The 25375-nt window shown below is 37.1% G+C and overlaps 1 protein-coding gene across 5 annotated transcripts in view; it reads right to left on the bottom strand.

Moving 5' to 3' along the window:
• The window catches only part of ZCWPW2 (zinc finger CW-type and PWWP domain containing 2), a 158495-nt gene that overhangs the window by 117373 nt on the left and 15747 nt on the right, over positions 1 to 25375 (bottom strand). For 2 of the 5 annotated variants that reach the window (XM_035278253.3, XM_078354429.1), the window contains exon 1: positions 14311 to 14356. The exons of 2 other annotated variants lie outside the window; for them this stretch is intronic. Coding sequence is in view for 1 of the 3 variants with exons in the window: in XM_078354429.1 (XP_078210555.1) it covers positions 14311 to 14355 (45 nt within the window). In the remaining 2 variants the exon portion in view is untranslated. Of the gene's footprint in view, positions 1 to 7095; positions 7194 to 14310; positions 14357 to 25375 lie in introns of those variants that run through there. One more of the 5 variants, XM_078354430.1, reaches the window with a different exon arrangement.

Genomic DNA, 25375 nt, shown 5'->3' with positions numbered 1-25375 from the left:
TCATAGAAAGGGTGAAAAAACTCAGGAGAGTCTTATTTACCACATTAGGTTAATAGACATTATTATCCTGGAAGCAAAGAGGAGTGCTTGTCTGTTTAAAACTAAAAGTATCACAAAAAATTAGATATTTCACAATTGCCAAGGCACATATTTTTATATTCAAATATCTCAGCAATCACATTATATCTTCCAATCAATATCCTCTCAAAGTCATGATGTAGTTGTCATTTCCTATACATGAATGGACTTGATAAAGTATAAGCTCACCAAAAAGTGCACAGACAATGATTTTCTCATGCTATGACTAGACAACAGTGACCATGAAAGTGTTTCAAGAACACTGATGACTTTTAAATCATTTTTAGGGTCACTCTTCCATTTTATTCCATTTTCTTGGATAATAGATCTTGGCTTCTTTTGAGATGGCTAATTTCTTTATCAGATGATCATTAGGCCACACCCTTCATGCTCTCTTCTGAACATGCTTTCTCATTCTTTACTATATGTGGAGGCTGAAAAGTTTCCAAATCTTTAAGCACTCCTTCTGTTTTGATTAACAATTCCATCTTTAAATCGTATCTCTCCTCTTACACTTTACTATTAGCAGTCAAGAGGAGCCAAGCCACAGCTTCAGCACTTTGCTCAGATATTTCCCTCAGCCAAATATTCAATTTAACCACTCACAGTTCTACGTACCACAAAATACTAGAACTTGAACACAATTGAGCCAAGTTCTTTACCACATTATAACAAAGATGGCCTTTCCTCTATTGCTTTATGATATGTCCCTCATTTCCACTGGAGAATGGCCTCCCATCAAAATGGCCTTTACTGTCTATATTTCTACCAACATTCTCCTCAGGATTACTTAGGTATTGTTTAAGAAGATTGAGACATTCTGTATTGCACTCCTCTTTTCTTTTTGGGCCCTCACCGGAATTAAACTTAATAGTCCATTTACAGCAATGTATGCTTTTTCTGGCATGCCCCTCAAAACTCTGCAAGCCCCTACCCTAAAGCCACTATCACATTTTTAGGAATTTATTACAGCAGCACCTCCACTTCTCTGTAGTAATTTCCTCCCTTAGAATGTTCAGATTGCAAATCCCTACCACCTAATGCCACCTCCCAAAGGCTCTACATCCTATTATCTTGGGGGTTAGGATTTCAAATACGAATTTTGGGGACAGAGACTTTCAGAGCACAGCAATATTATGTGGAAAGACAGACATCAAAGATGGAATTGAAAGTGATTTAGGAAAAGTACCCATATGAATAAGCTTTAGGAATTTCATAAACAAATTTATGTTACTTATATTGTTTTTTTTTTCTGTGAGATGTGATAAGAATATATGTCTAAATGAATTCAAATAAATGTTTTTATTTCCATAGGTTATTGGGGAACAAATGGTATTGGTTATGTAAGTTCTTTAGTGGTGATGTGTGATATTTTGGTGCACCCATCATTCAACCAATATACACTGCACCCTATTTATAGTCTTTTATCCCTCACCCCCCTTCCATCATTTCCCTCTAAGTCACCAAAGTTCATGTGTCATTCTTTGCCTCTTCATAGCTTAGCTCCCACTTATCAGTGAGAACATATGATGTTTGGTTTTCCATTCCTGAGTTATATCACTTAGAATAATAGTCTCCAATTGTATCCAGGTCACTGTGAATGTCATTAATTCATTCCTTTTAATGGTTAAGTAATATTTCATCTCATATTTATATATATATTTATACGTATAAATATATGTATTTATATATATTTATAATAAATATATAAATATTTATATATTTATATAATTTATATATTTATATATTTATAATAAATATATAAATATATATAAAATGGTTTCTTTATATATTTATATATTTATAATATATAAATATATAGAAATATATATATAAAATGGTTTCTTTATTCACTGGTTGATTGATAGGCATTTGGGTTGGTTCCATGTTTTTGCAATAGCAAACTGTGCTGCCATAAACATGCATGTGCAGGTATATTTTTCATATAATGACTTCTTTTCCTCTGGGTAGAAAGCCAGTAAAATGGTAGTTCCACTTTTAGTTCTTTAAGCAATCTCCATACTGTTTTCCATAGTAATTGTACTAGTTTACTTTCCCACCAGCAGTGTAGAAATGTTCCCCGTTCACCATATCCATGCCAACACATCTACTGTCTTTTTTTTATTAAGACCATTCTTGTAGAAGTAAGGTGGTATCTTGCTGTGGTTTTTATTTGTATTTCCCTGATTTCATGATATTGAGCATTTTTTCATATGTTTGTTGGTCATTTGTATACCTTCTTCGAAGAATTGTCTATTCATGTCCTTAGTCCACTTTTTGATGTTTTTTTTTTCCTTTTAATTTATTTGAGTTCATTGTAGATTCTGGATACTTGTCCTTTGTCAGATGTATAGATTGTGAAGATTTTTTTTTCCACTTTCTGGGTTATTCTGGTGACTGGTCCTTTGCCATGAAAAAGCTCTTTAATTAAGTCCCAGCTATTTTTCTTTGTTTTTATTGCTTTTGCTTTTAGGTTCTTGGTTACGAAGTCCTTGCCTAAGCCAATGTCTAGAAAGTGTTTCCAATATTATCTTCTAGAATTTTTATAGTTTTAAAACGGTTTTAGATTAAGTCCTTAATCCATCTTGAGTTGATTTTTTGTATAAGATGAGAGATGAGGATCAAATTTCATTCTCCTACATGTGGCTAATTATCCCAACACCTTTTATTGAAAAGGGTATCCTTTCCTCACTTCCAAAGATCCATTCACTTATGTAAGTATTTGGGTTTATTTCTGGGTTCTCTATTCTGTTCTGTTGGTCTATGTGCCTATTTTAGGACTTATTTCTGTTGGTAATTTTTAAATAACTATTTCATTGTTGCTGCTTGTTACTGGTCTACTCAGGGTATCTAATTCTTCCTGATTTATGCTAAGAGGGGTCTATCTTTCCAGGAATTTATCCATCTTTTCTAGGTTTTCTAGTTTACGTGTTTAAAGGTGTTCATAGTAGCCTTGAATGATGTTTAGTATTTCTGTGGTGTCAGCTGTAATATCTCCTATTTCATTTCTGATTGAGCTTATTTGGATTTTCTCTCTTCTTTTCTTGGTTAAACTTGCTAATAGTCTCTCAGTTTTATTTATCTTTTAAAGAACTAACTTTTTGTTCATTTATCTTTTGTATTTTTTGTTTTAATTTCATTTAGTTCTACTCTCATTCTGGTCATTTGCTTTCTTCTGCTGGGTTTGTTTTTTTTTGTTGTTGTTTCTCTGGTTTCTTGAGGTGTGACCTTAGATTATCTGTTAGTGCTGTTGCAGACTTTTTGAGGTAGGCATTTAGAGCTATAAATTTTCCGATTAGCACTACTTTTGCTATATCCCAGAGGTTTTGATAGGTTTTATCAGTACGTACTGTCATTCAAGTCAAAGAATTTTTAAATTTCCATCTTGATTTCATTTTTGACACAATGATCATTAAGGAGCAGGTTATTTAATTTTTATGTATTTGCATGGTTTTGAAGGTTCCTTTTGGAGTTGATTTTCAATTTTATTCTACTGTAGTCTGAAAAAGTACCTAAGATAACTTCAATTTTCTTAAATTTATTGACGTTTGTTTTGTGGCCTATAATATGGTCTATTTTGGAGAACATTCCATGCACTGATGAATAGAGTATATATTCTGCAGTTGTTGGATGAGATGCTCTGCATATATCTGTTAAGTCCATTTGTTCCAGTGTATAATTCAAATACATTATTTCTTTGTTGACTTTCTGTCTTGATTACCTGTCTAGTGCTATCAGTGGAGTATTGAAGTCTCCCACTATTATTGTGTTGCTGTCTATATCCTATCTTAGGTCTATTAGTAATTGCTTTATAAGTTTGGAAGCTCCAGTGTTAAAAACATACATATTAGGATTGTGATATTTTCCTGTTGGACAAGGCCTTTTATCATCACGTTGTGTCTTTCTTTGTCTTTTTTAACTGCTGTTCCTTTAAAGTTTTTGTTTTGTCTGGTATCCAAATAGCAACTCCTGCTCACTTGTGGTGTTCCTTTGCATAAAATATTTTTTTTCCACCCCTTTACCTTACATTTATTTGAGTCTTTATGTGTTAGGTGTCTCTTGAAGGCAGCAGATAGTTGGCTGGTGAATTCGTATTCATTCTGCAATTCTTAATCTCTTAAGCAGAGCACTTAGATCATTTACATCCCATGTTAGTATTGAGATGTGAGGCACCATTCCATTCATCATGCTATTTGTTGCCTGTATACCTTGTTTTTCTGTTGTTGTTGTTGTTGTTTTATGAATTCTATTTTTGTTTTATAGGTCCTGTGAGATTTATGCTTCAAAGAGGTTCTATTTGCTGTGTTTCCAGGATTTATTTCAAGGTTTAGAGCTTCTTTTATCAGTTCTTGTAGTGGTGGCTTGGTAGTGGCAAATTCTCTCAGCATTTGTTTGTCTGAAAAAGACTGTCCTGTTCCTCATGTATGAAGCTTAGTTTCACTAGAAACAAAATTCTTGGCTAACAATTGTTTTATTTGAGGAGGCTGAAGATAGGGCCCCAATCCTTTCTAGCTTATAGGGCTTCTGCTGATAAATCTGCTGCTAATCTGATAGGTTTTCCTTTATAGGTTACCTGGTGCTTTTGTCTCAAAGCTCTTAAGATTCTTTCCTTCATCTTAACTTTAGGAAACCTGATGATAATGTGCCTAAGTGATGATCTTTTTGCGATGAATTTCCCAGGTAGTCTTTGTGCTTCTTGTATTTGGATGTTTAGATCTCTAGCCAGGCTGGAGAAGCTTTCCTTGATTATTCTCCCAAATATATTTTCCAAATTTTTAGATATATCTTATTCCTCAGGAACACCAAGTATTCTTAGATTTGGTCATTTAACATCATCCCAGACTTCTTGGAGGCTTTGTTCATATTTTCTTATTTATTTTTATTTTTTGTCTTCGTTGGATTGGGTTAATTCAGACCCTGTCTTCAAGCTCTGATTTTTTTCCCTCTACTTGTTATATTCTTTTGCTGAGACTTTCCAGAGCATTTTGCATTTCTATAAGTATGTGTAATGAAACAGAAGGAGTTAATTATGTTTACAAGTCATGGACAGACTCTATATCTTCATTTCCTTATCATTGGGAACATTCCAAGCTCAGAATTTTCCCAATGCAAAAAAAGGCTCTGAAGAGCCGGATCTGGGAATCTGGCCAGTTCCCTGATCCAATTTTTGGTAAACACCTCAAGGATGTTAGTTACATGATGAAGACATGGACAGTGTCCTGACTTGACCCTTCTTTGTTTTAAAAAGTATAAAAGATTGTTTAGCAGAAGCCGAGCGGAGCTTCGGTGGTGACTTCGTCTGTACTTGTGAACACCCATGCTGCTTCATTGCTGGTGTTGAAGCCTGTGAGCGTCTCTAGGTATCCTTGTAAATAAACTCTTTTTCTTTCCTTGTAAATAAACTCTCTTTCTTTTCTCTATATACCTCGGCTGGTGTTTTTTCTTCCCACGAATCTGCCTGAAAAGATTAGAAAATCCAAGCTTGGTACTGAGCAGTGCTCACAAAGTGTGTACATTGTTTCCTGAAGTTTGGATTGTTTTTTGTTTAAGCTATCTATTTCATTGAATGTGTCTCCCTTCACTTATTGCATTTATTTTTTATTATATTTTTACATGGAGCTTTGCATTTCTCTACTGCCTCCCTGATTCGCTTAATAACTAATCTCCTGAATTCTTTTCTAGGTAAATCAGGGATTTCTTCTTGGTTTGGGTCCATTCCTAGTAAGCTAGTGTGATTTTTGGGGAGTGTTAAAGAATCTTGCCTTGTCATAATACCAGAGTTGATTTTCTGGTTCCCTCTCATCTGGGTAGGCTTTGTCAGAGGGAAGATCTAGGGTTAAATGCTGTTGTTCAGATTCTTTTGTCCTGTGGGGTTTTACCTTGATGTAATACTCTCCCCCTTTTCCTATGGATGTGGCTCTCTAAGAGCTGAGATGTAGTTATTATCTCTCTTCTGGATCTAGTCACTCAGCAAGTCTACAAGACTCTGGGCTGGTACTTGGGGTTGTCTGCACAGAGTCCTGGGATGTGAACCATCTCTGGGTTTCTCAGCCATGGACACCAGCACCTGTTTTGAAGGAGGTGGCAGGGGGATGAAATGGACTCTGTGAGGTTCCTTAGCTTTTGTGGTTTAATGCATTACTTTTGTGCTAGTTGGCCTCCTGTCAGGAGGTTTTCCAGAAAGCATCAGCTGTGGCAGTATGAAAAGGAACAGGTGATTGGCAGGGTGCTAGAACTCCCAAGAGTATGTGCCATTTGTCTTTAGTTACCAGGGTGGGTAGGGAAGGACCATTGGGTGGGGGCAGGGCTAGGGATGTCTGAGCTCAGACTCTCCTTGGGTGGGTCTTGCTGCAGCTGCTGAGGAGGATGGGGGTGAGGTTCCCAGGTCAATGGAGTCATGTTCCTAGGGGGATTATGGCTCTCTCTACTGTGTCATGTAGGTTGTCAGGGAAGTGGGGGAAAGTCAGAGTCACAGGCCTTATCCAGCTCCCAAGCAATCTAAAGGTTTGGTCTCAATCCCACCATGCCCCCACCAATAGCACCATGTCTGTTTCCAGGCAGTGGGCAAGCAGAGCCGAGAACTTACCCCAGGCTACCTGCCTCCCAGCCGCAAAAGGCAAATATGGCATTCCTTGTTCCCCTGCCTGCAGAATCTGCACACCAGATTCATGCCCTTCTCCAAGACCTGGCCAGGAGGCTTCTCAATCAGTTCAAATTATTACAAAGTTCAGCTTGAGATTTCCTTCTCCCTGTGGTCTTTTCTCAGCGCCTCTGGCCACCCTCCCAAAGGACCCCTTGAGGCCAGACAGATATGGCTTGCTAGGGGACCCAGCAAGCTCACAGGGCGTTTCCTGCTGCTTCCTCTACCCCTATATTTCACTTGGCTCTCTAAACTGATTTATCTCCAGGTAAAGTCATCATCTTCTCCTATAAACTATATCTTCAGTTTCCCCATTGGTGGTGTGTATTCAGGGGCAGACAATTTCCCTTTCCCAGTTCCACAGTTTGGATACTCACAGTATTTGGGGTGTTTGCTAGGTCCTGCAGGAGCAATCTGCTTCCTTCAGAGGATCTGTGGGTCCTCTCCAGTTTCCTTACTTATTCTTGCCATTGATCTGGAGCAAAAATTCATGATGGCACACACTGTTCTGTCCATCTGAGTCAAAGAGGCAGTCTAGTCCTGCCTCCCATCCACCATCCAAAATAACTTTCTAAATAACTATAAAGTAAAAATTCTAGGAATTAAGAAAGTGTTGTGACCCACCCCCCAAGATGATTATATTTGAATATGGCGCCTTTGGGAGGCAATTAGGGGATAAGAGGACAGCCTTCATGATGGGATTAATGTCCTTACAAAAAGAAATAGCATAGAGTGTTCATTTACAGTAAGAAGATAAGCAATTGAAAACTAGGAAGCAGTCACCCATCAGATATGGGACGTGCTGTCACCTTGATCTTGGACTTTTTAACCTCCAAAATTGTGAGAAATACATGTTTGTTGTTGAAGCCACCCAGTCTATGGTAGTTTATTATAGCAGCCAGACTAAGACAATCTCTTACATTTAATTTGTGTTTTGGAAGAGATGCAGAGAAAATAGAGCAGAACAATTAGCTAGTAAGAAAGCTATTAAAAAGTACATACAAAACACAATGAGAACTTCATTAGAAGAACAGAAATAACATTGTAGAAATAAGCATTACAGTTAACCTGAATTTATTAAATAGACCATCAAGGTCTGTAGAGTCCTATTAAACTGTTTGAAGCAACTTAATGCTGAACAATTATTATAGATATGTATAGCTTCAAGTGAAATTCACAAATAAATTCTAAATAAAATAAGAAAAGTCAGTGTGGACTTTACATAAATTCTACAAAGATTTCTGTATTCCATACATGTTATTTTTATTTACTTATTTATCTTATTTAATTTTTAGATAGAGTCTCATTCTGTCACCCAGGCTGGAGGGCAGTGGTGCTGTCTTGGCTCACTGTAACCGCTGCCTCTTGATTTCAAGCAATTCTCCTGCCTCAGCCTCCTGAGTAGCGAGAATAAAGGTGCCCGCCACCAAGCCCAGCTAATTTTTGTATTTTTAGTAGAGACAGGGTCTTTCCATATTGGCCAGGATGGTCTCAAACTCCTGACCTCAAATGATCCCCCTGCCTTAACATCCCAAAGAGCTGGGATTGTAAGCATGAGCCACCGCACCCAGCCCATACATGCTATTTTAAAATGTTACAGCAGAGTTTAAAAAATTAGAAAATAAGATCAATTCTTCTTGAATTAAAATATTACATAGTTCTTGTGTTCATTAAAACAAAGATATTTAAGATGCAGTATAGCCAATATAAATTCTTGTGAAGCATCAATTTTTATTACAATGTGTATGTATTTGGTGACAGATGTATCCCAAAAGGTAAAATTACAACACACTCAAGGAGTTCTGAACAATATCAGCTTTTTTGTTTGTTTGTTTTTTGTTTTACAGAGTCTGGCTTTGCTGCCCAGGCCAGAGTGCAGTGGTGCGATCTTGGCTCACTGCAACCTCTGCTTCCCAGGTTCAAATGATTCTCATGCCTCAGCCTCCCAAGAAGCTGCAATTACATGCATGCATCACTACGCCCAGCTAATTTCTGTACTTTTAATAGAGATGGAGTTTTGCCATGTTGGCCAAGCTGGTCGATATTTTGCCACCAAATTGTATGAATCCCTTACAAATTTTGGATATCAATCCCTTTTCAGATGTGTGGCTCACAAATAAATACTTTCTCCCACTCCATAGGCTGCCTTTTCACTGTACGGATTGTTTCCTTTGCTGGGCGGATACACTGTAATTGGATGTAGTCCACTTCATTTTTGCTTCTGTTGTCTGTGCTTTTGGTGTCATATCCAAGAAATTATTTCCAAGACTAATGATATAAAGCTTTTCCCCTATATTTTATCTTTGGAGTTATATAGTTTCATGTCTTATGTCTCAGTTTTTAATATATTTGGGGATGATCTTGTGTATAGTGTAAGATAATGGTCCAATTTCATTCTTTTGCATGTGAATATCCAGTTATCTTAAAAACATTTGTTGAAGAAAATATTCTTGCTCCATTGTGTATTCTTGTTGCCTTTGTCAAAGATTCATTGGTTATATATGCATGGGTTTATTTCTGGTCTCTTCCTCTTATTCCATTGGTTTATATGTCCATTTTTATGATGCTACGATGCTGTTTTGCTTACTATAGTTTTGCAATATAATTTCAAATCAGGAAATTTGATGCTTTGTTCTTCTTGATCAAGATTACTTCTGTTACAAATTTGGAGTCTTTCATGGTTCCAGAAAATTTTAGGATTGTACTATCTATTTCTGTGAAAAATGCTATTGGAATTTTGATAGAAATTGCAATGAATCTGTAGACTTCTCTGGATCATATGAATATTTTGACAATATTACTTCTTCCAATCCACAAATAGGAAATATCTTCCTATTTGTCTTCTTCTTCAATTTCTTTCAATAACGTTTTATAGTTTTCAGTGTACAGATCTCTCAGCTCCATGGTTAAGTTTATTCCTAGGTATTTTACCCTTTTTGATGCTATGTAAATGGGATTTTCTTCTGAATCACTTTTTTGACAGCTCTTGTTGGTGTACAAAAACATAACTAATTTTTATGTTGATTTTATATCCTGTATTTTTTCTGAATATATTAGTTCTAACAGTTTTATGACGGAGTCTTTAGAGTTTTCTATATATAATGTCATGTCATCTGGTAGCAGAGATAATTTTGTATCTTCCTTTTTTATTCAGATGCCTTTTGCTCCTTTTGCTTACCTAACTGCTCTGGCTAAAACTTCCAGTATTTTGCATACAATTGGCGAGGGTGAAAGTGGTATGCTCCTCTGGTTAGAGAAAAATGTTAGACTTGTAAACCATTGAGTATTATGTTAGCTGTACAACTGTGATATACGGCTTATGTCGTGTTAAAGTTCATTCCTTCTATATTTTTTTGAGTTTTTTTTAATCATTAAATGATGTTAAATTTGGTCAAATTCTTTTTTTATCTACTGAGATGATCATATAATGCTTTTTCCTCATTCTGTCAATGTGGTATATAACATGTGTTGATTTGCATATGTTGAACTATCAGTGCATCCCAAAGATAAATCTCATTTGATCATAATGTATGATCCTTTTAATGTGCTGTTTAATTTGGTTTGCTAGCATTTTGCTGAGAATGTTTCAATCTATGTCCATTAGGAATAGATTGTAATTTTCTTTTCTTATAGTGTCCTTGTCTTGTTGTGGTATAAGGGAGATGGTAACCTTGTAATATGAGTTTAGAAGTGTTTCTTTCTTTTAAATTTATTAGAAGGGTTTAAGAATGATTGGTATTAATTCATCTTTAAATATTTTGTAGTATTCAGCAGTGAAGTTATCAGGTCTTGGACTTCCGTTTAATGAGAAATGTTGATTACTGATTCAAATTCTTGGATTTGCCAAGCCTCTAAAATCACATGAGCAAATTCTTTAAAATAAATATCTCTCTATAAATATAAGTTTTCTTGATTCTGTTTCTCTGTAGAACCTTGACTAATAAAGAGGGTAAGTTAAAATGCCATAAAACTCTTTTACTGAAATTTAGCAGCTTCCTTCTTTATTACACACTCCTGTGGGTGTTACTAAGTTGTTGGTTAGATTCCAAAATTACATTCCAGAGTTCCAAAAAAGTCAATTCTGAAAGATTCTGCCAGTTCAATCACTGTTATAGATGACAGATTTTTTTTTAGTTTTCTATTCTGTCATTTTTTATTATATCACTACAACTTATTCTTGAATGGTTCATCTTAAATGATTCAGATAGAGTATACAGATATACACACAAACATAAAGATAAATAAAGCAAATGTAATAAAATGTTAACACTTGAAAAAACTGGATGTAGAGTAACTGAGAAGTCTTTCTACTATTTTTGCAGCATTTCTGTAACACTGAAATTGTATCAAAATAAAACAACTTTTAAAATGTAGGTGTCCTGGAGACTGGTTTAAGATAGACTAAATACATGCCAGAGCCTTCACAGCTCATTTCAAGTGCCAAGAAATTATAGAAGAGTAAATCTCCATATCTTCTAAAAATGTATTTAAAAAAAAAAAAGTATTATCCTCGGGTTTCTAGAAATGGGGAATCCTTCCATGAAAAAAGACAGATGGGAAAAAAGAGAAGAAACACATGTGTAGAACATGCACAGAAGAAAACTCCTAAAAAGATGGGAGCTGGTCCAAAGGTTTACTAAGCCTACAATATTCACTATTTAGACAGTGAATATTGGAGGGATCTTAGAAAAACCAAGAGTGATTGGTTTGAATATTGAAGTAACAGCATATAGGGTAATCTCTCTTTGGCCCAGACAAAGCAACAGAGATGCCTGTTGCCAGGTAAAGCAGAGAGAGCTGATGGTGGGTCAAAGGGGTAAAACAGGACCTTCAGTAGTCTACCTATATTCAGGAGAAATAGGGAGTTTGTACTACTCAGAAGAAGCTATTGGCTCACCCTATCCAGGATCTGTCCCACCAATTCTCCTTCTCCTTTTTGGTGAAAAGCTAAAGTAAGCAGAGAACTCATAAACAGACTAACAATGAATCAAAAAAACACAGTTGATCACCTAATCATAAAAATCAAAAAGAAGAGCCAACAATAAAAGAGAAGAGAAAGAAATCCAACAAAAGAAAACTTGTATCCTATAAAACATAGGCTTAATAAACAGTAGAGCATTTTAGAATATCTATAATCATATAGCCTTCATTCACAAAAATATAAAAGGCTATTTATTTGTAAAAGAATCAATATAATATGGATATTTTTAATTTGACCATCAAACTTGTTTAAATGAATAGGCTATCAAAATCATCAAAAATAAATATTAAATTAATAAGCTTCAAACCTTAACTAAGAATTTTACATAGGATGCATCCTGAACTTTACAAAATGGTGTATAAGAGAAGTGAATAAACTAAGAAACAAGCAAGGAAAAAACAAATGCAAAGAATGTATTAGTCTACTATTGGGCAGCTATAACAAAATATCACAGACTAGGTAACTTATCATAAATTAATTTTCTTAGAGTTCTAGGAACTACAAGTTTAAAGTAAAGGTTCTGGCTGATTTGGATTCTAGTGAGGGCTCGCCTTCTGGCTTGTGGACTGATACCTCATTGCTAGATCCTCACAAGGCTTTTCTTTGGTGTATATTGCAAGAAAAGAGGAAGTGAGCTTTCTGCTGTCTTTTCTTATAAGGGCATTAATCCTACCAGATCAGGATACCACCTTTATGAACTCCTTTATTCCTAATTACTTTCTTAGGGGTCCCACTCCAAATTTATCCATACTGGGGGTCAGACTTTCAACATTTGAATTTAGGGGAGACTCAAACATTCAGCTTATAACAATCAACAAAAGCAAAAGCTAGTTCTTCAAAAAGAGAAAACAAAAATAAATCACATTAGAAATGTAACTATAGAAACAAAAATTTTAAAGTTACTAGAGGATACAATGTATATATTTAACAAAAAAAAAGTGCAAAAGGCAGATAAGGAGAGCATAAGAAAATAGAAGGTTATGTTAATCTCATTTAGGAAAGTAGATTTTTAAAATCCTAACTAAAACAGTAAAACAAATCGGTGGACATATTAAGAGAAAAATTCACCATGGTCAAATAGGTAATAAGAGTAAGAATTAATTAGTCCAAGAATGGTCCCCTGCAAGCTAGCCCCCCAAAGATAAAATGTCCTACGAAGCTCCATAGAAACTGACTATGGCCCAGACCCTAAAGCAATCAATTTTGGTCAACCACAGTGTCTGGACCCCAGTGCCACCTCCAACCCTTATCATGCCAGAGAAGGAGCCAGTGCTAGCCTAATCACGTTTATTGATATGGTTAATCCTACTCTTTTCCTGTACTATCTTAAACCTGTAACCATAAATCCCTCCAACCCTTATCATGCCAAACAAGGAGCCAGTGCTAGCCTAATCATATGTATTGATATGGTCAATCCTACTCTTTTCCTGCACTAACTTAAAGCTGTAACCATAAGGCCTGGATGCAGTTAGGCTACAACATCCCTTCAACCTTGAATATCCATGCTTTCAGAATAGCACTGGAATAAAAGTTCTTCCACGTCATACTGTATTCCAGTGCCTGATCATGCCAGGGGATGAGGTGGTATTTCTCTAATTATTAATTAAAAGCTATGCAGGCCAACAGTCAAGTCCCCTCTAGTGGACCTTGTCATATGGCCTTTAAAAATTACTATGCTGTGTCTGTTTCACAGTGGGATGATTTCACAGAGACCCACTCACTGAGCTATTGATCCTTGTCCCTGTGAGTTTTCTCCAGTAAATTAAATACTGTTTCAACAGGTCTCATATGTGCAGGTCTTGACTACTTGCCTTGTTTGCATGACATGCCATATTATGGATTAAAGAAGGAAAACCATATGATCATCTTAATATGTGCCCCAAAAGCATGAGAAATTCAACATTTCTTTGCAATTCTTACAATAAAAAATAAAGTCTAATCTTAACCTAGCACCATTTATAAACACAAATTCTAGACGGACAAAACACTAATTTTAAAAGTATAAAATATGTACAATATTGAAGTAGAAATGTATCTAAAACACAAAAGTCATAAAAGAAAGACTGGCAAATTGAATATGCCAAAATTAAATCTGTGTAACTAAAGGCACACTGAAAAACTAAAGCCATGAAGTAAACTGAAAGGCAAGTAGCTAGAATGAAATATTTTCAGTATACAGACCTATGGGTTAATACCCAGAATACATAGTTTGAAGTGAATGTACTCAGATGAAGAGCTTCAGGAAAGCAAAGAAGCTGTAAGGTTGCTTTCTTGTTTGTATTTTTTAAAACATTTCTAATAACATTAAACTTATTTAACATATTAGCAAAAGTTTGACAAATAGTATCTAATAACATAAAAAGTACAAAATAGATTTGTGATTTCTCACATATTAATACAAAGTGTAACATTACATATAAAATATTTCATAAGGAAAGAAAGGTGAAAGCAATGAAAGAAGACTATGGTTGGGTCTAGTAGCAAATAAATAAACAAAGAAGTAAAGATGATCCACATTATAGTATATTCTACCATTAACACCACCAGAAATATATTCCCCAAATTAAAAATATAGAGAAAAGTGATAATGGCTGGGGCTCTAGTAATGTACCTCTAAAGCTGTGGGAGAGCCCAGGAAACTCGTTGCATGGTCCATGTATACAGTGGTATGGAGCACGTCAATTTTTTCTAAAAGAAAGAAATATTAAATTTTAAGTTTAGATGAATAATTACAAAATCACAGGGTACTTATACGATCCAATTTTTTAAAAATCCAGTTTTAAAAATAAGCATTGAGTCACATTCTTATAAAATAGGCAAATGCTCTTCCTTCATTATAAAAAGTCTAAACTGATATTTTCCCCCTGAACTTTCAGAAAAGTGGCAATAAGAGTACTTTGGTTTAGGCTCATCTGAGGTTGGCTTTTAATAAAGATATCAAAATTGAAGAGGTCTATGTTCAGAATTCATTAATCACCTATTATCTCAAAATTTAGAATGTCTGACTGAAAGAAGGCACCCAAAAACCAACCCATTTGGCCTTAACACACACCTCTTATCTTCTAGTAGATTTTTTAAAACTGATAAAGTAGAAAAAGAAATATACCGTAATAGGTTAAAACAAACCAAACATCCACTTTACACAGGTAAAACCTTCACAAATACCAACTGAACCCATAGCTAAAACTGCAGTGGTGAGGTTTTCAGTGACATTGTCAGTCACATAATACAAACAAAATAGTCAACTATTTATACCTATGGTAAGCTCTCTAGAAATGTAATCCAAGAAGCATTAACCTTTACTTGGTGTTATATTTAAGACTTGCATGTTTTATTTTTCAGATACATAATATTTTAATGGAAATATTAGTTACTATATGGTAATGCTATGGTACTATTCACATAGAATCTTTTACACTAAAGATTTGCCATTTTCCAAAGAGGAGCTGTGGTTCTGCTTTAGGCATTTATAGAAATTAAACACATTATCAAATATTAATATGGGGGAGATGACACAGGACATCAGTTAAGTTAACAGACAGTCAAGTTAACTCTGTATATTTAGGAATTGCCTTCTCCTTCAAGGTATTTGCACTAGAAAGCTAAGTCTGCCCTGATTAATATTACAGTAGTACAGGATTGAATGATCAGAACCTTGGCAACACCTTTATTCAAAACTGTTAACAAATACTGCTAGTGTCAAGTCCATGTGATTTAGCTATTATAAATTTATTATTATAAGGAAAAACAAGTATAGTCAGTCATCATTGAAAATGCTTCAACTATTGCTTCTTAATGGGAAAGACTGAAACTAACATTTGGTTTACCATACAATTAATATAATATCTTTTGTCTTGAAATGTCCTTAATTTTACTCATTAGAACAAGATTTTGAAAGACTTAAGGGCATTTTACAGCAGCATCCAGCTTTCCTATCAAAGACACAGCATCTTAAATATTGTATATGCCTTTTTTCTCTTTTATTAAGCTAGATATTAGCTTCAGAGTTTGTGAAAATGGAGAAAAGAACCAATAAAAGGATTCTATAAATTGTTTTTGGCAGAATAGCAAGTATCCAAACAAAAGCAGGAAAACCACTATTATCAGCTGCACTGTGTGCCCTCCTCTCCAAAAACATTCACATGCTAACATTCTAATTCCCAGTAACTCAGAATATTACTCCATTTAGAGTTAGGGTCTTTAAAGAGATAATTAAATTAAAATTAGGTAAATAGGGCGGGCCTTAATCCAATATAACTAGTGTCCTTAGAAGAAGAGAAAATTTGGACACAGACACATACAGAGGAAAGATGATGTGAGGACAGGGAGAAGATGGCTTCTACAAGCCAAGAAGAGAGGTTAGATTCTTCCCTCACAGCTCTCAGAAGGGCCCTATCCTGTCAACAGGGTTGATCTCAGACTTGATCTCAGGCTTCTAGCTTCCAGAACTGTGAGAAAATTAATTTCTAGGTTTGTTTGTTCATTTTTGAGACAGAGCCTTGCTCTTGTTGCCCAGGCTGGAGTGCAATGGTGTCATCTCGGCTCTCCGCAAACTCTGCCTCCCAGGTTCAAGTGATTCTTCTGCCTCAGCCTCCTGAGTAGCTAGGATTACAGACATGTGCCCCCAAGTTTGACTAATTTTGTATTTTTAGTAGAGATGGGGTTTCTTCATGTTACTCAGGTTGGTCTTGAACTCCTGACCTCAGGTGATCCACCCGCCTTGGCCTCCTAAAGTGCTGGGATTACATGTGTGAGATACCGCACCCAAATTTCTGCTTTTTAAGCCAGTCAGTCTGGTGTACCTTGTTACAGAAGTCCTAGTAAATTAATACAACCACTTTATTCTTCCAAAATTTTGTTTGTTTTTGAGATAAGGTCTCTCTCTGTTGCCCAGGCCTGAGTGCAGGGGTGGGATCATTGCTCACCACAGCCTCCAACTCCTGGGCTCAAGCAATCCTCCCACTCAGCCTCCTGAGTAGCTAGGAATACAGCCTTGTGCCACCATGTCCATCTAATTTATTTTTAGTGAAGACAGAGTCTCACTGTGTCACCCAGACTGGTGGTGTTCTAAAATTTACATACACAGTTGACCCTTGATAACACAGGTTTGAACTTCATGAGTCCACTTACATGAGGATTTTCTTCTACCTTCATCATCCCTGACAGCAAAACCAGCCCTCAGTCTACTCAACATAAAGGCAGTGAGGATGAAGGAAGACCTTTATGATGTTCTAATTCCACTTAATAAATGGTAAATATATTTTCTCTTATGATTTTCTTAGTAACATTTTCATTTTCCTAGGTTTATTGTAAGAATACAGTATGCAATAGATATACAAAATATGTTAACTGACTGTTTATGTTATTGTTAAGGGTTTTGATCAACAATAGGCTACTAGTGAAGTTTTTACGAAGGCAAGCAATTCCTGCAGTTTGGAACTTTGAGGAGGACAGATGAGTAAGAAGTTTATTTTCTATTAAACAAAGGACTTCCCTATCTGCACCTTTTCAAGAGACTTCAGTAAAGACTTAAATTAATAATTTTTTTATTTTTCTGTGTGTATATATATATATATATATATATATATATATATATACACACATGTATATGTTATACATATGGTAAAGTTCAACCAAGACTATATATTTTAAATATAGCATATTATCAGGTAGAGAATAGACTTGTAGAAAAAGATAATGTTTTGGTGTTGGGTGGGAACAAAGCTTTGAAAAACAGTGGACTCATTCTGCATATGTTTTAGAAGCTGACTATGCAGGACTCGCTGACATATTGTATGTAGGAATAAAAGGAATGAGATTAACCAAGTTTGACTACTAAGATTTCAACCTAAATAATCAGATAAAAGTTAGTGACATTTATGTTTTCAGAAAAACTAAATGATTGACTGTGTTGGACATTACTTAGAATTTTCAGGAATGAAGACAGAGAAGTTGCCATTGGATGTCAACATGGAAGTCACCAATGACGTGACAAGAGCAATGCTAGATTGGTAGTAAAGATTAAATCCTCATTGAAGTATGCTAAAGAGTAATTATAAAGTAAGGAAATGGACAAAACAATTTTAGGTAATTCTCTGAGTAGTTGTTTTTGTTTATTCATTTGTATGCTTCTGTGGAAGTGAGGAAATACAAAGAAAAGAGCAAGCTGGAAAACATTGTGGGGTCACAGCAAGTTATGACATATATTTATACAGGTGGTGGAGGAGAAGGAGCCCAGTATTAAAAAAATAAATGACTTACTTCATGTTTTTGTTCCAAGATTAGATCTATTCCATTCATAATTCACCTGTGCCTTTGTTCCTCCAAACAGAAAGCCACCTTCTAAGAAATTCCTTGATATGTTACATGAGCTAAAATTGGTCAAATTTTTCTGTTCTTTAGTTTTGCTATGGAAAACCGTTCTAATTGTTTTAATTTAAAAGCGTTATTGTGAGATATAATTCACATTTCACAAAATTCACCCATTTAAAGAGTACAGTCATTTCTTTTTTTTTTTTTTTTTAATTTTTTATTTGATTTTAGGTTTTGGGGTACATGAGCAGAGCATGCAAGACAGTTGCGTAGGAACACACATGGCAGTGTGCTTTTCTTTCCTTCTCCCCTTCACCCACATTTGGCATTTCTCCCCAGGCTATCCCTCCCCACCTCCCCCTCCCACTGGCCCTCCCCTTTTCCCCCCAATAGACCCCAGTGTTTAGTACTCCCCTTTCTGTGTCCATGTGTTCTCGTTTTTCATCACCCGCCTATGAGTGAGAATATACTGTGTTTCATTTTCTGTTCTTGTGTCAGTTTGCTGAGGATGACGTTCTCCAGATTCATCCATGTCCCTACAAACGACACAAACTCATCATTTCTGATTGCTGCATAATATTCCACGGTGTATATGTGCCACATTTTTCCAATCCAGTCTATTATCAATGGGCATTTGGGTTGATTCCAGGTCTTTGCTATTGTAAACAGTGCTGCAATGAACATTCGTGTACATATGTCCTTATAGTAGAACGATTTATAGTCTTTTGGATATATACCCAGTAATGGGATTGCTGGGTCAAATGGAATTTCTATTTCTAAGGCCTTGAGGAATCGCCACACTGTCTTCCACAATGGTTGAACTAATTTACACTCCCACCAACAGTGTAAAAGTGTTCCTTTTTCTCCACATCCTCTCCAGCATCTGTTGTCTCCAGATTTTTTAATGATCGCCATTCTAACTGGCGTGAGATGGTATCTCAATGTGGTTTTGATTTGCATCTCTCTGATGACCAGTGACGATGAACATTTTTTCATATGATTGTTGGCCTCATATATGTCTTCTTTCATAAAGTGTCTGTTCATATCCTTTGCCCACTTTTGAATGGGCTTGTTTGTTTTTTTCCTGTAAATCCGTTTGAGTTCTTTGTAAATTCTGGATATCAGCCCTTTGTCAGATGGGTAAACTGCAAAAACTTTTTCCCATTTTGTTGGTTGCCGATCCACTCTAGTGACAGTTTCTTTTGCCGTGCAGAAGCTGTGGAGTTTCATTAGGTCCCATTTGTCTATTTTGGCTTTTGTTGCCAATGCTTTTGGTGTTTTGTTCATGAAGTCCTTGCCTACTCCTATGCCCTGGATAGTTTTGCCTAGATTTCCTTCTAGGGTTTTTATGGTGCCAGGTCTTATGTTTAAGTCTTTAATCCATCTGGAGTTAATTTTAGTGTAAGGTGTCAGGAAGGGGTCCAGTTTCTGCTTTCTGCACATGGCTAGCCAGTTTTCCCAACACCATTTGTTAAACAGGGAATTCTTTCCCCCTTGCTTGTTTTTGTCAGGTTTATCAAAGATTGTATAGTTGTAGATAAGTTGTGTTGCCTCCGGTGACTCTGTTTTGTTCCATTGGTCTATATCTCTGTTTTGGTACCAGTACCATGCTGTTTTGATTACTGTAACCTTGTAGTATAGTTTGAAGTCCGGTAGTGTGATGCCCCCCGCTGTGTTCTTTTTGCTTAGAATTGACTTGGCTATGCGGGCTCTCTTTTGGTTCCATATGAAGTTCATGGTGGTTTTTTCCAGTTCTGTGAAGAAAGTCAATGGTAGCTTGATGGGGATAGCGTTGATTCTGTAAATTACTTTGGGCAGTATAGCCATTTTCACAATGTTAATTCTTCCTAACCATGAACATGGAATGTTTCTCCATCTGTTTGTGTCCTCTCTGATTTCGTTGAGGAGTGGTTTGTAGTTCTCCCTGAAGAGGTCCCTTACGTTCCTTCTGAGTTGTATTCCAAGGTATTTTATTCTTTTTGTAGCAATTGTGAATGGCAGTTCGTTCTTGATTTGGCTTTCTTAAGTCTGTTATTGGTGTAGATGAATGCTTGTGATTTTTGCACATTGATTTTATATCCTGAGACTTTGCTGAAGTTGCTTATCAGTTTCAGGAGTTTTTGGGCTGAGGTGATGGGGTCTTCTAGGTATACTATCATGTTGTCTGCAAATAGAGACAATTTGGCTTCCTCCTTTCCTATTTGAATACCCTTTATTTCTTTTTCTTGCCTGATTGCTCTGGCTAGAACTTCCAGAACTATATTGAATAGGAGTGGTGACAGAGGGCATCCTTGTCTAGTGCCAGATTTCAAAGGGAATGCTTCCAATTTTTGCCCATTCAGTATGATATTGGCTGTTGGTTTGTCATAAATAGCTTTTTTTACTTTGAGATACGTTCCATCGATACCGAGTTTATTGAGGGTTTTTAGCATAAAGGGCTGTTGAATTTTGTCAAATGCCTTCTCTGCGTCAATTGAGATAATCATGTGGTTTTTGTTTTTGGTTCTGTTTATGTGGTGAATTACGTTGATAGACTTCCGTATGTTGAACCAGACTTGCATCCCCGGGATGAATCCTACTTGATCATGGTGAATAAGTTTTTTGATTTGCTGTTGCATTCGGCTTGCCAATATTTTATTGAAGATTTTTGCATCTATGTTCATCATGGATATTGGCCTGAAGTTTTCTTTTCTTGTTGGGTCTCTGCCGGGTTTTGGTATCAGAATGATGTTGGTCTCATAAAATGATTTGGGAAGGAGTCCCTCTTTTTGGATTGTTTGAAATAGTTTTAGAAGGAATGGTACCAGCTCCTCCTTGTGTGTCTGGTAGAATTCGGCTGTGAACCCGTCTGGACCTGGGCTTTTTTTGTGTGGTAGGCTCTTAATTGCTACCTCCACTTCTGACCTTGTTATTGGTCTATTCATAGTTTCAGCTTCCTCCTGGTTTAGGCTTGGGAGGATGCAGGAGTCCAGGAATTTATCCATTTCTTCCAGGTTTACTAGTTTATGCGCATAGAGTTGTTTGTAATATTCTCTGATGATGGTTTGAATTTCTGTGGAATCTGTGGTGATTTCCCCTTTATCATTTTTTATTGCATCTATTTGGTTGTTCTCTCCTTTATTTTTAATCAATCTGGCTAGTGGTCTGTCTATTTTGTTGATCTTTTCAAAAAACCAGCTCTTGCATTTACTGATTTTTTGAAGGGTTTTTCGTGTCTCAATCTCCTGCAGTTCAGCTCTGATCTTAGTTATTTCTTGTCTTCTGCTGGGTTTTGAGTTTTTTTGATCTTGCTCCTCTAGCTCTTTCAATTTTGAGGATAGGGTGTCAATTTTGGATCTCTCCATTCTCCTCATATGGGCACTTATTGCTATATACTTTCCTCTAGAGACTGCTTTAAATGTGTCCCAGAGGTTCTGGCATGTTGTGTCTTCATTCTCATTGGTTTCTAAGAACTTCTTTGTTTCTGACTTCATTTCATTGTTTACCCAGTCAACATTCAAGAGCCAGTTGTTCAGTTTCCATGAAGCTGTGCGGTTCTGGGTTGGTTTCTGTATTCTGAGTTCTAACTTGATTGCACTATGGTCTGAGAGGCTGTTTGTTATGATTTCAGTTGTTTTGCATTTGTTGAGCAGTGCTTTACTTCCAATTATGTGGTCAATTTTTGAGTAGGTGTGATGTGGTGCTGAGAAGAATGTATATTCTGTGGATTTGGGGCGGAGAGTTCTGTAAATGTCTATCAGGTTTGCTTGCTCCAGGTCTGAGTTCAAGCCCTGAATATCCTTGCTGATTTCTGTCTGGTTGCTCTGTCTAATATTGACAGTGGAGTGTTAAAGTCTCCCACTATTATTGTGTGGGAGTCTAAGTCTCTTTGTAAGTCATTAAGAACTTGCCTTATGTATCTGGGTGCTCCTGCATTGGGTCCATATATGTTTAGGATCATTAGCTCTTCTTGTTTTATTGATCCTTTTACCATTATGTAATGGCCTTCTTTGTCTCTTTTGATCTTTGTTGCTTTAAAGTCTATTTTATCAGAGATGAGAATTGCAACTCCTGCTTTTTTTTGCTCTCCATTTGCTTGGTAAATCTTCCTCCATCCCTTTATTTTGAGCCTTTGTGTATCCTTGCATGTGAGATGGGTTTCCTGGATACAGCACACTGATGGGTTTTGGATTTTTATCCAATTTGCCAGTCTGTGTCCTTTGATTGGTGCATTTAGTCCATTTACATTTAGGGTTAATATTGTTATGTGTGAATTTGATACTGCCGTTTTGATGCTAAGTGGCTGTTTTGCCTGTTAGTTGATGTAGATTCTTCATTATGTTGATGCTCTTTAGCATTTAGTGTGATTTTGGAATGGCTGGTACTGGTTGATCCTTTCTATGTTTAGTGCCTCTTTTAGGAGCTCTTGTAAAGCAGGCCTGGTGGTGACAAAATCTCTGAGTACTTGCTTGTTCGCAAAGGATTTTATTTTTCCTTCACTTCTGAAGCTCAGTTTGGCTAGATATGAAATTCTGGGTTGAAAGTTCTTTTCTTTAAGAATGTTGAATATTGGCCCCCACTCTCTTCTGGCTTGTAGTGTTTCTGCCGAGAGATCTGCTGTGAGTCTGATGGGCTTCCCTTTGTGGGTAACTCGAACTTTCTCTCTGGCTGCCCTTAGTATTTTCTTCTTTATTTCAACCTTGTTGAATCTGACGATTATGTGCCTTGGGGTTGCTCTTCTTGCAGAATATCTTTGTGGTGTTCTCTGTATTTCCTGCAATTGAGTGTTGGCCTTTCTTGCTAGGTGGGGGAAGTTTTCCTGGATGATGTCCTGAAGAGTATTTTCCAGCTTGGATTCATTCTCTTCGTCCCCTTCTGGTACACCTATCAAACGTAGGTTAGGTCTTTTCACATAGTCCCACATTTCTTGGAGACTTTGTTCATTCCTTTTTGCGCTTTTTTCTCTAATCTTGGTTTCTCATTTAATTTCATTGAGTTGGTCTTCGACTTCAGATATTCTTTCTTCTGCTTGGTCAATTCGGCTATTGAAACTTGTGCATGCTTCGCGAAGTTCTCGTATTGTGTTTTTCAGCTCCTTTAATTCATTCATATTCCTCTCTAAGTTATCCATTTTTGTTATCATTTCCTCATATCTTTTTTTAAGTTCCTTAGTTTCTTTGCATTGATTTAATACATGTTCTTTTAGCTCACAAGTTTCTCATTATCCACCTTCTGAAGTCTAATTCCGTCATTTCATCACAGTCATTCTCCCTCCAGCTTTGTTCCCTTGCTGGTGAGGAGTTTTGGTCCTTTCTAGGAGGCAAGGTGTTCTGGTTTCGGGTGTTTTCCTCCTTTTTTCGCTGGTTTCTTCCCATCTTTGTGGGTTTATCCGCTTGTCGTCTGCATAGTTGCTGACTTTTCGATTGGGTCTCTGAGTGGACACCCAGATTGTTGATGATGAAGTATTTCTGTTACTTGGTTTTCCTTCTACCAGCCTAGCCCCTTCGCTGTACGACTGCTGAGGTCCACTCTAGGCCCTGCTTGTCTGTGGTGCACCTCTAGCAGCTGTGGCACAGCAAGGGATGCTACCCGTTTCTTTTTCTGCTATCTTTGTCCCAGGATGATGCCTGCCAAATGTCAGTCTTTTGGATATAGAGGGTTCAGGGAGCTGCTTGAGGAGACAGTCTGTTCTTTTTAGGAGCTCAATTTCTGAGCTGTGAGCTCTGTTGTTCATTCAGGGCTGTTAGGCTGCTATGTTTGATTCTGCTGCAACAGAGCTCATTAAAAAAACCCTTTTTTTCTCAAATGCTCTGTGTCGGGGGGTTTGGGCTTTATTTTTCGATGTTCTTTGAGGTGTCCTGCCCAGCTAGGAGGCAGACTAGCCACTGTTTGCCTGCCGAGACTCCGCCCTGCTGTTTTGTGATTCACCCTGTTCCTGCAGGCTCTGCTGTGGTCTCCGCCACACCCTGCGGCGGAGTCTCTTCGTTGTAGCATGTTGCCTCGGCAACGGCAGGCTGCGTTAGCAGTGGGCATGTACCTCAGTAGGGACGGGTTGCCTCGGCAATGGGAGGCTGCATCCGCAGTGGGTGTGTATCTCAGTAGGGATGGGTTGCCTCGGCAATGGCTGGCTGCGTCAGCAGTGGGCGTGTATCTCAGTTGGGGCGGGTTGCCTCGGTAGTGGTGGACGCCCCTCCCCCACAGAGCATCTCGGACCGTCTGCTTGGGATAGTTTGAAATCGCGGTTTTGTTCGTCCCACTGGGTATCCCGAACGCTCTGTCCCTGCAATCCCCTGGGCTGGCCTACTGTCCAAGTCTCGTTCAGTCTCAAGTCCAGCCCTCTCAAGTCTCAGGTTGCCGGTTCAACAGGGCACCCGGACAAGCGCGCCCTGTGGGGATTGTTGGGTAGGGCCGGCCGCCACCGCCCCGGCTGCCGGCTTCGCCAGGCAGACTTACTGCCTGGTGTCCCGTGTCTTTTCTATACTTGGGAGTTTCCCCATTCTGTGGGCAACAAAGATCAGTCTAAAAATGTAGCTCGGACTCACCTCTTTGCGGATTCAATGAGAGCTCCAATCCTGGGTTGTTCTCACAGCGCCATCTTGAGTCCTCCCCCAGTCATTTCTTTTTATGTCCTAGGTTCCTTAATGTTGCTCAAGTACTGACTAGTGTTAATACATTCAGTGTAAAAAAAAATGTTTTGGAAATAGAACAGAGATGTATTTCCCTCTGAACTTTTGTTTCAACGACCCATTTTAATGCAGAAGATATTTATTGTATAAAGGCAGATTTCAGAAAAACACACAGATAAACTTTCTAATTGTCGATAGTCAGGAAAGAACTCATAGTAACATTCTTAAGGACTTTTTTGTTGATTTTTTGTTTTAACCTCAAGAATTTTACCCTCATTCTATAGCACTTTTTTTAAGGCTCTGTTTTAAATGTATTCTTTCTCTCTTTTCTCTTATATCCCCTCAGTGATTATTCTAAATCTTTTTCATTCTAGACCATACTCCTCGTTCTCAAAAGAGAAATCTTCCTCTGGCTTTACAATGATATTTCCATCACTTCTCATCCACATACCTAAAAGCTTATCTAAAACTGCGCTCTCACTTATTTGCTATGGTTTCATATTTTGATTCTATTTTCTTTGTTCTAGAACTATTTCTTGAGGGCTTGCTATAAACCAGGTATAAATGCAAATGTAATACAAGATCCCCCCTTCCAAGTGATGATAAGAACTATTATGGGCCAAATATAGAATACTATGGAAGCACATAAGGCACACCTGATACTTTCAGGCAGTGTCCAGCTACCTGAGAGAAGTGATGTCTCAGTTATCTGAAAGACAATAAGTAGGAGTCAGTATGCCTATTATATGCATCAGCAAT

The sequence above is a fragment of the Callithrix jacchus genome, chromosome 17 (assembly GCF_049354715.1).
Source record: "Callithrix jacchus isolate 240 chromosome 17, calJac240_pri, whole genome shotgun sequence".
NCBI classification, from domain to species: Eukaryota; Metazoa; Chordata; class Mammalia; order Primates; family Cebidae; genus Callithrix; species Callithrix jacchus.
Note: the sequence above shows the minus strand (reverse complement) of the source record. Positions and strands in the feature narration are given on the sequence as shown.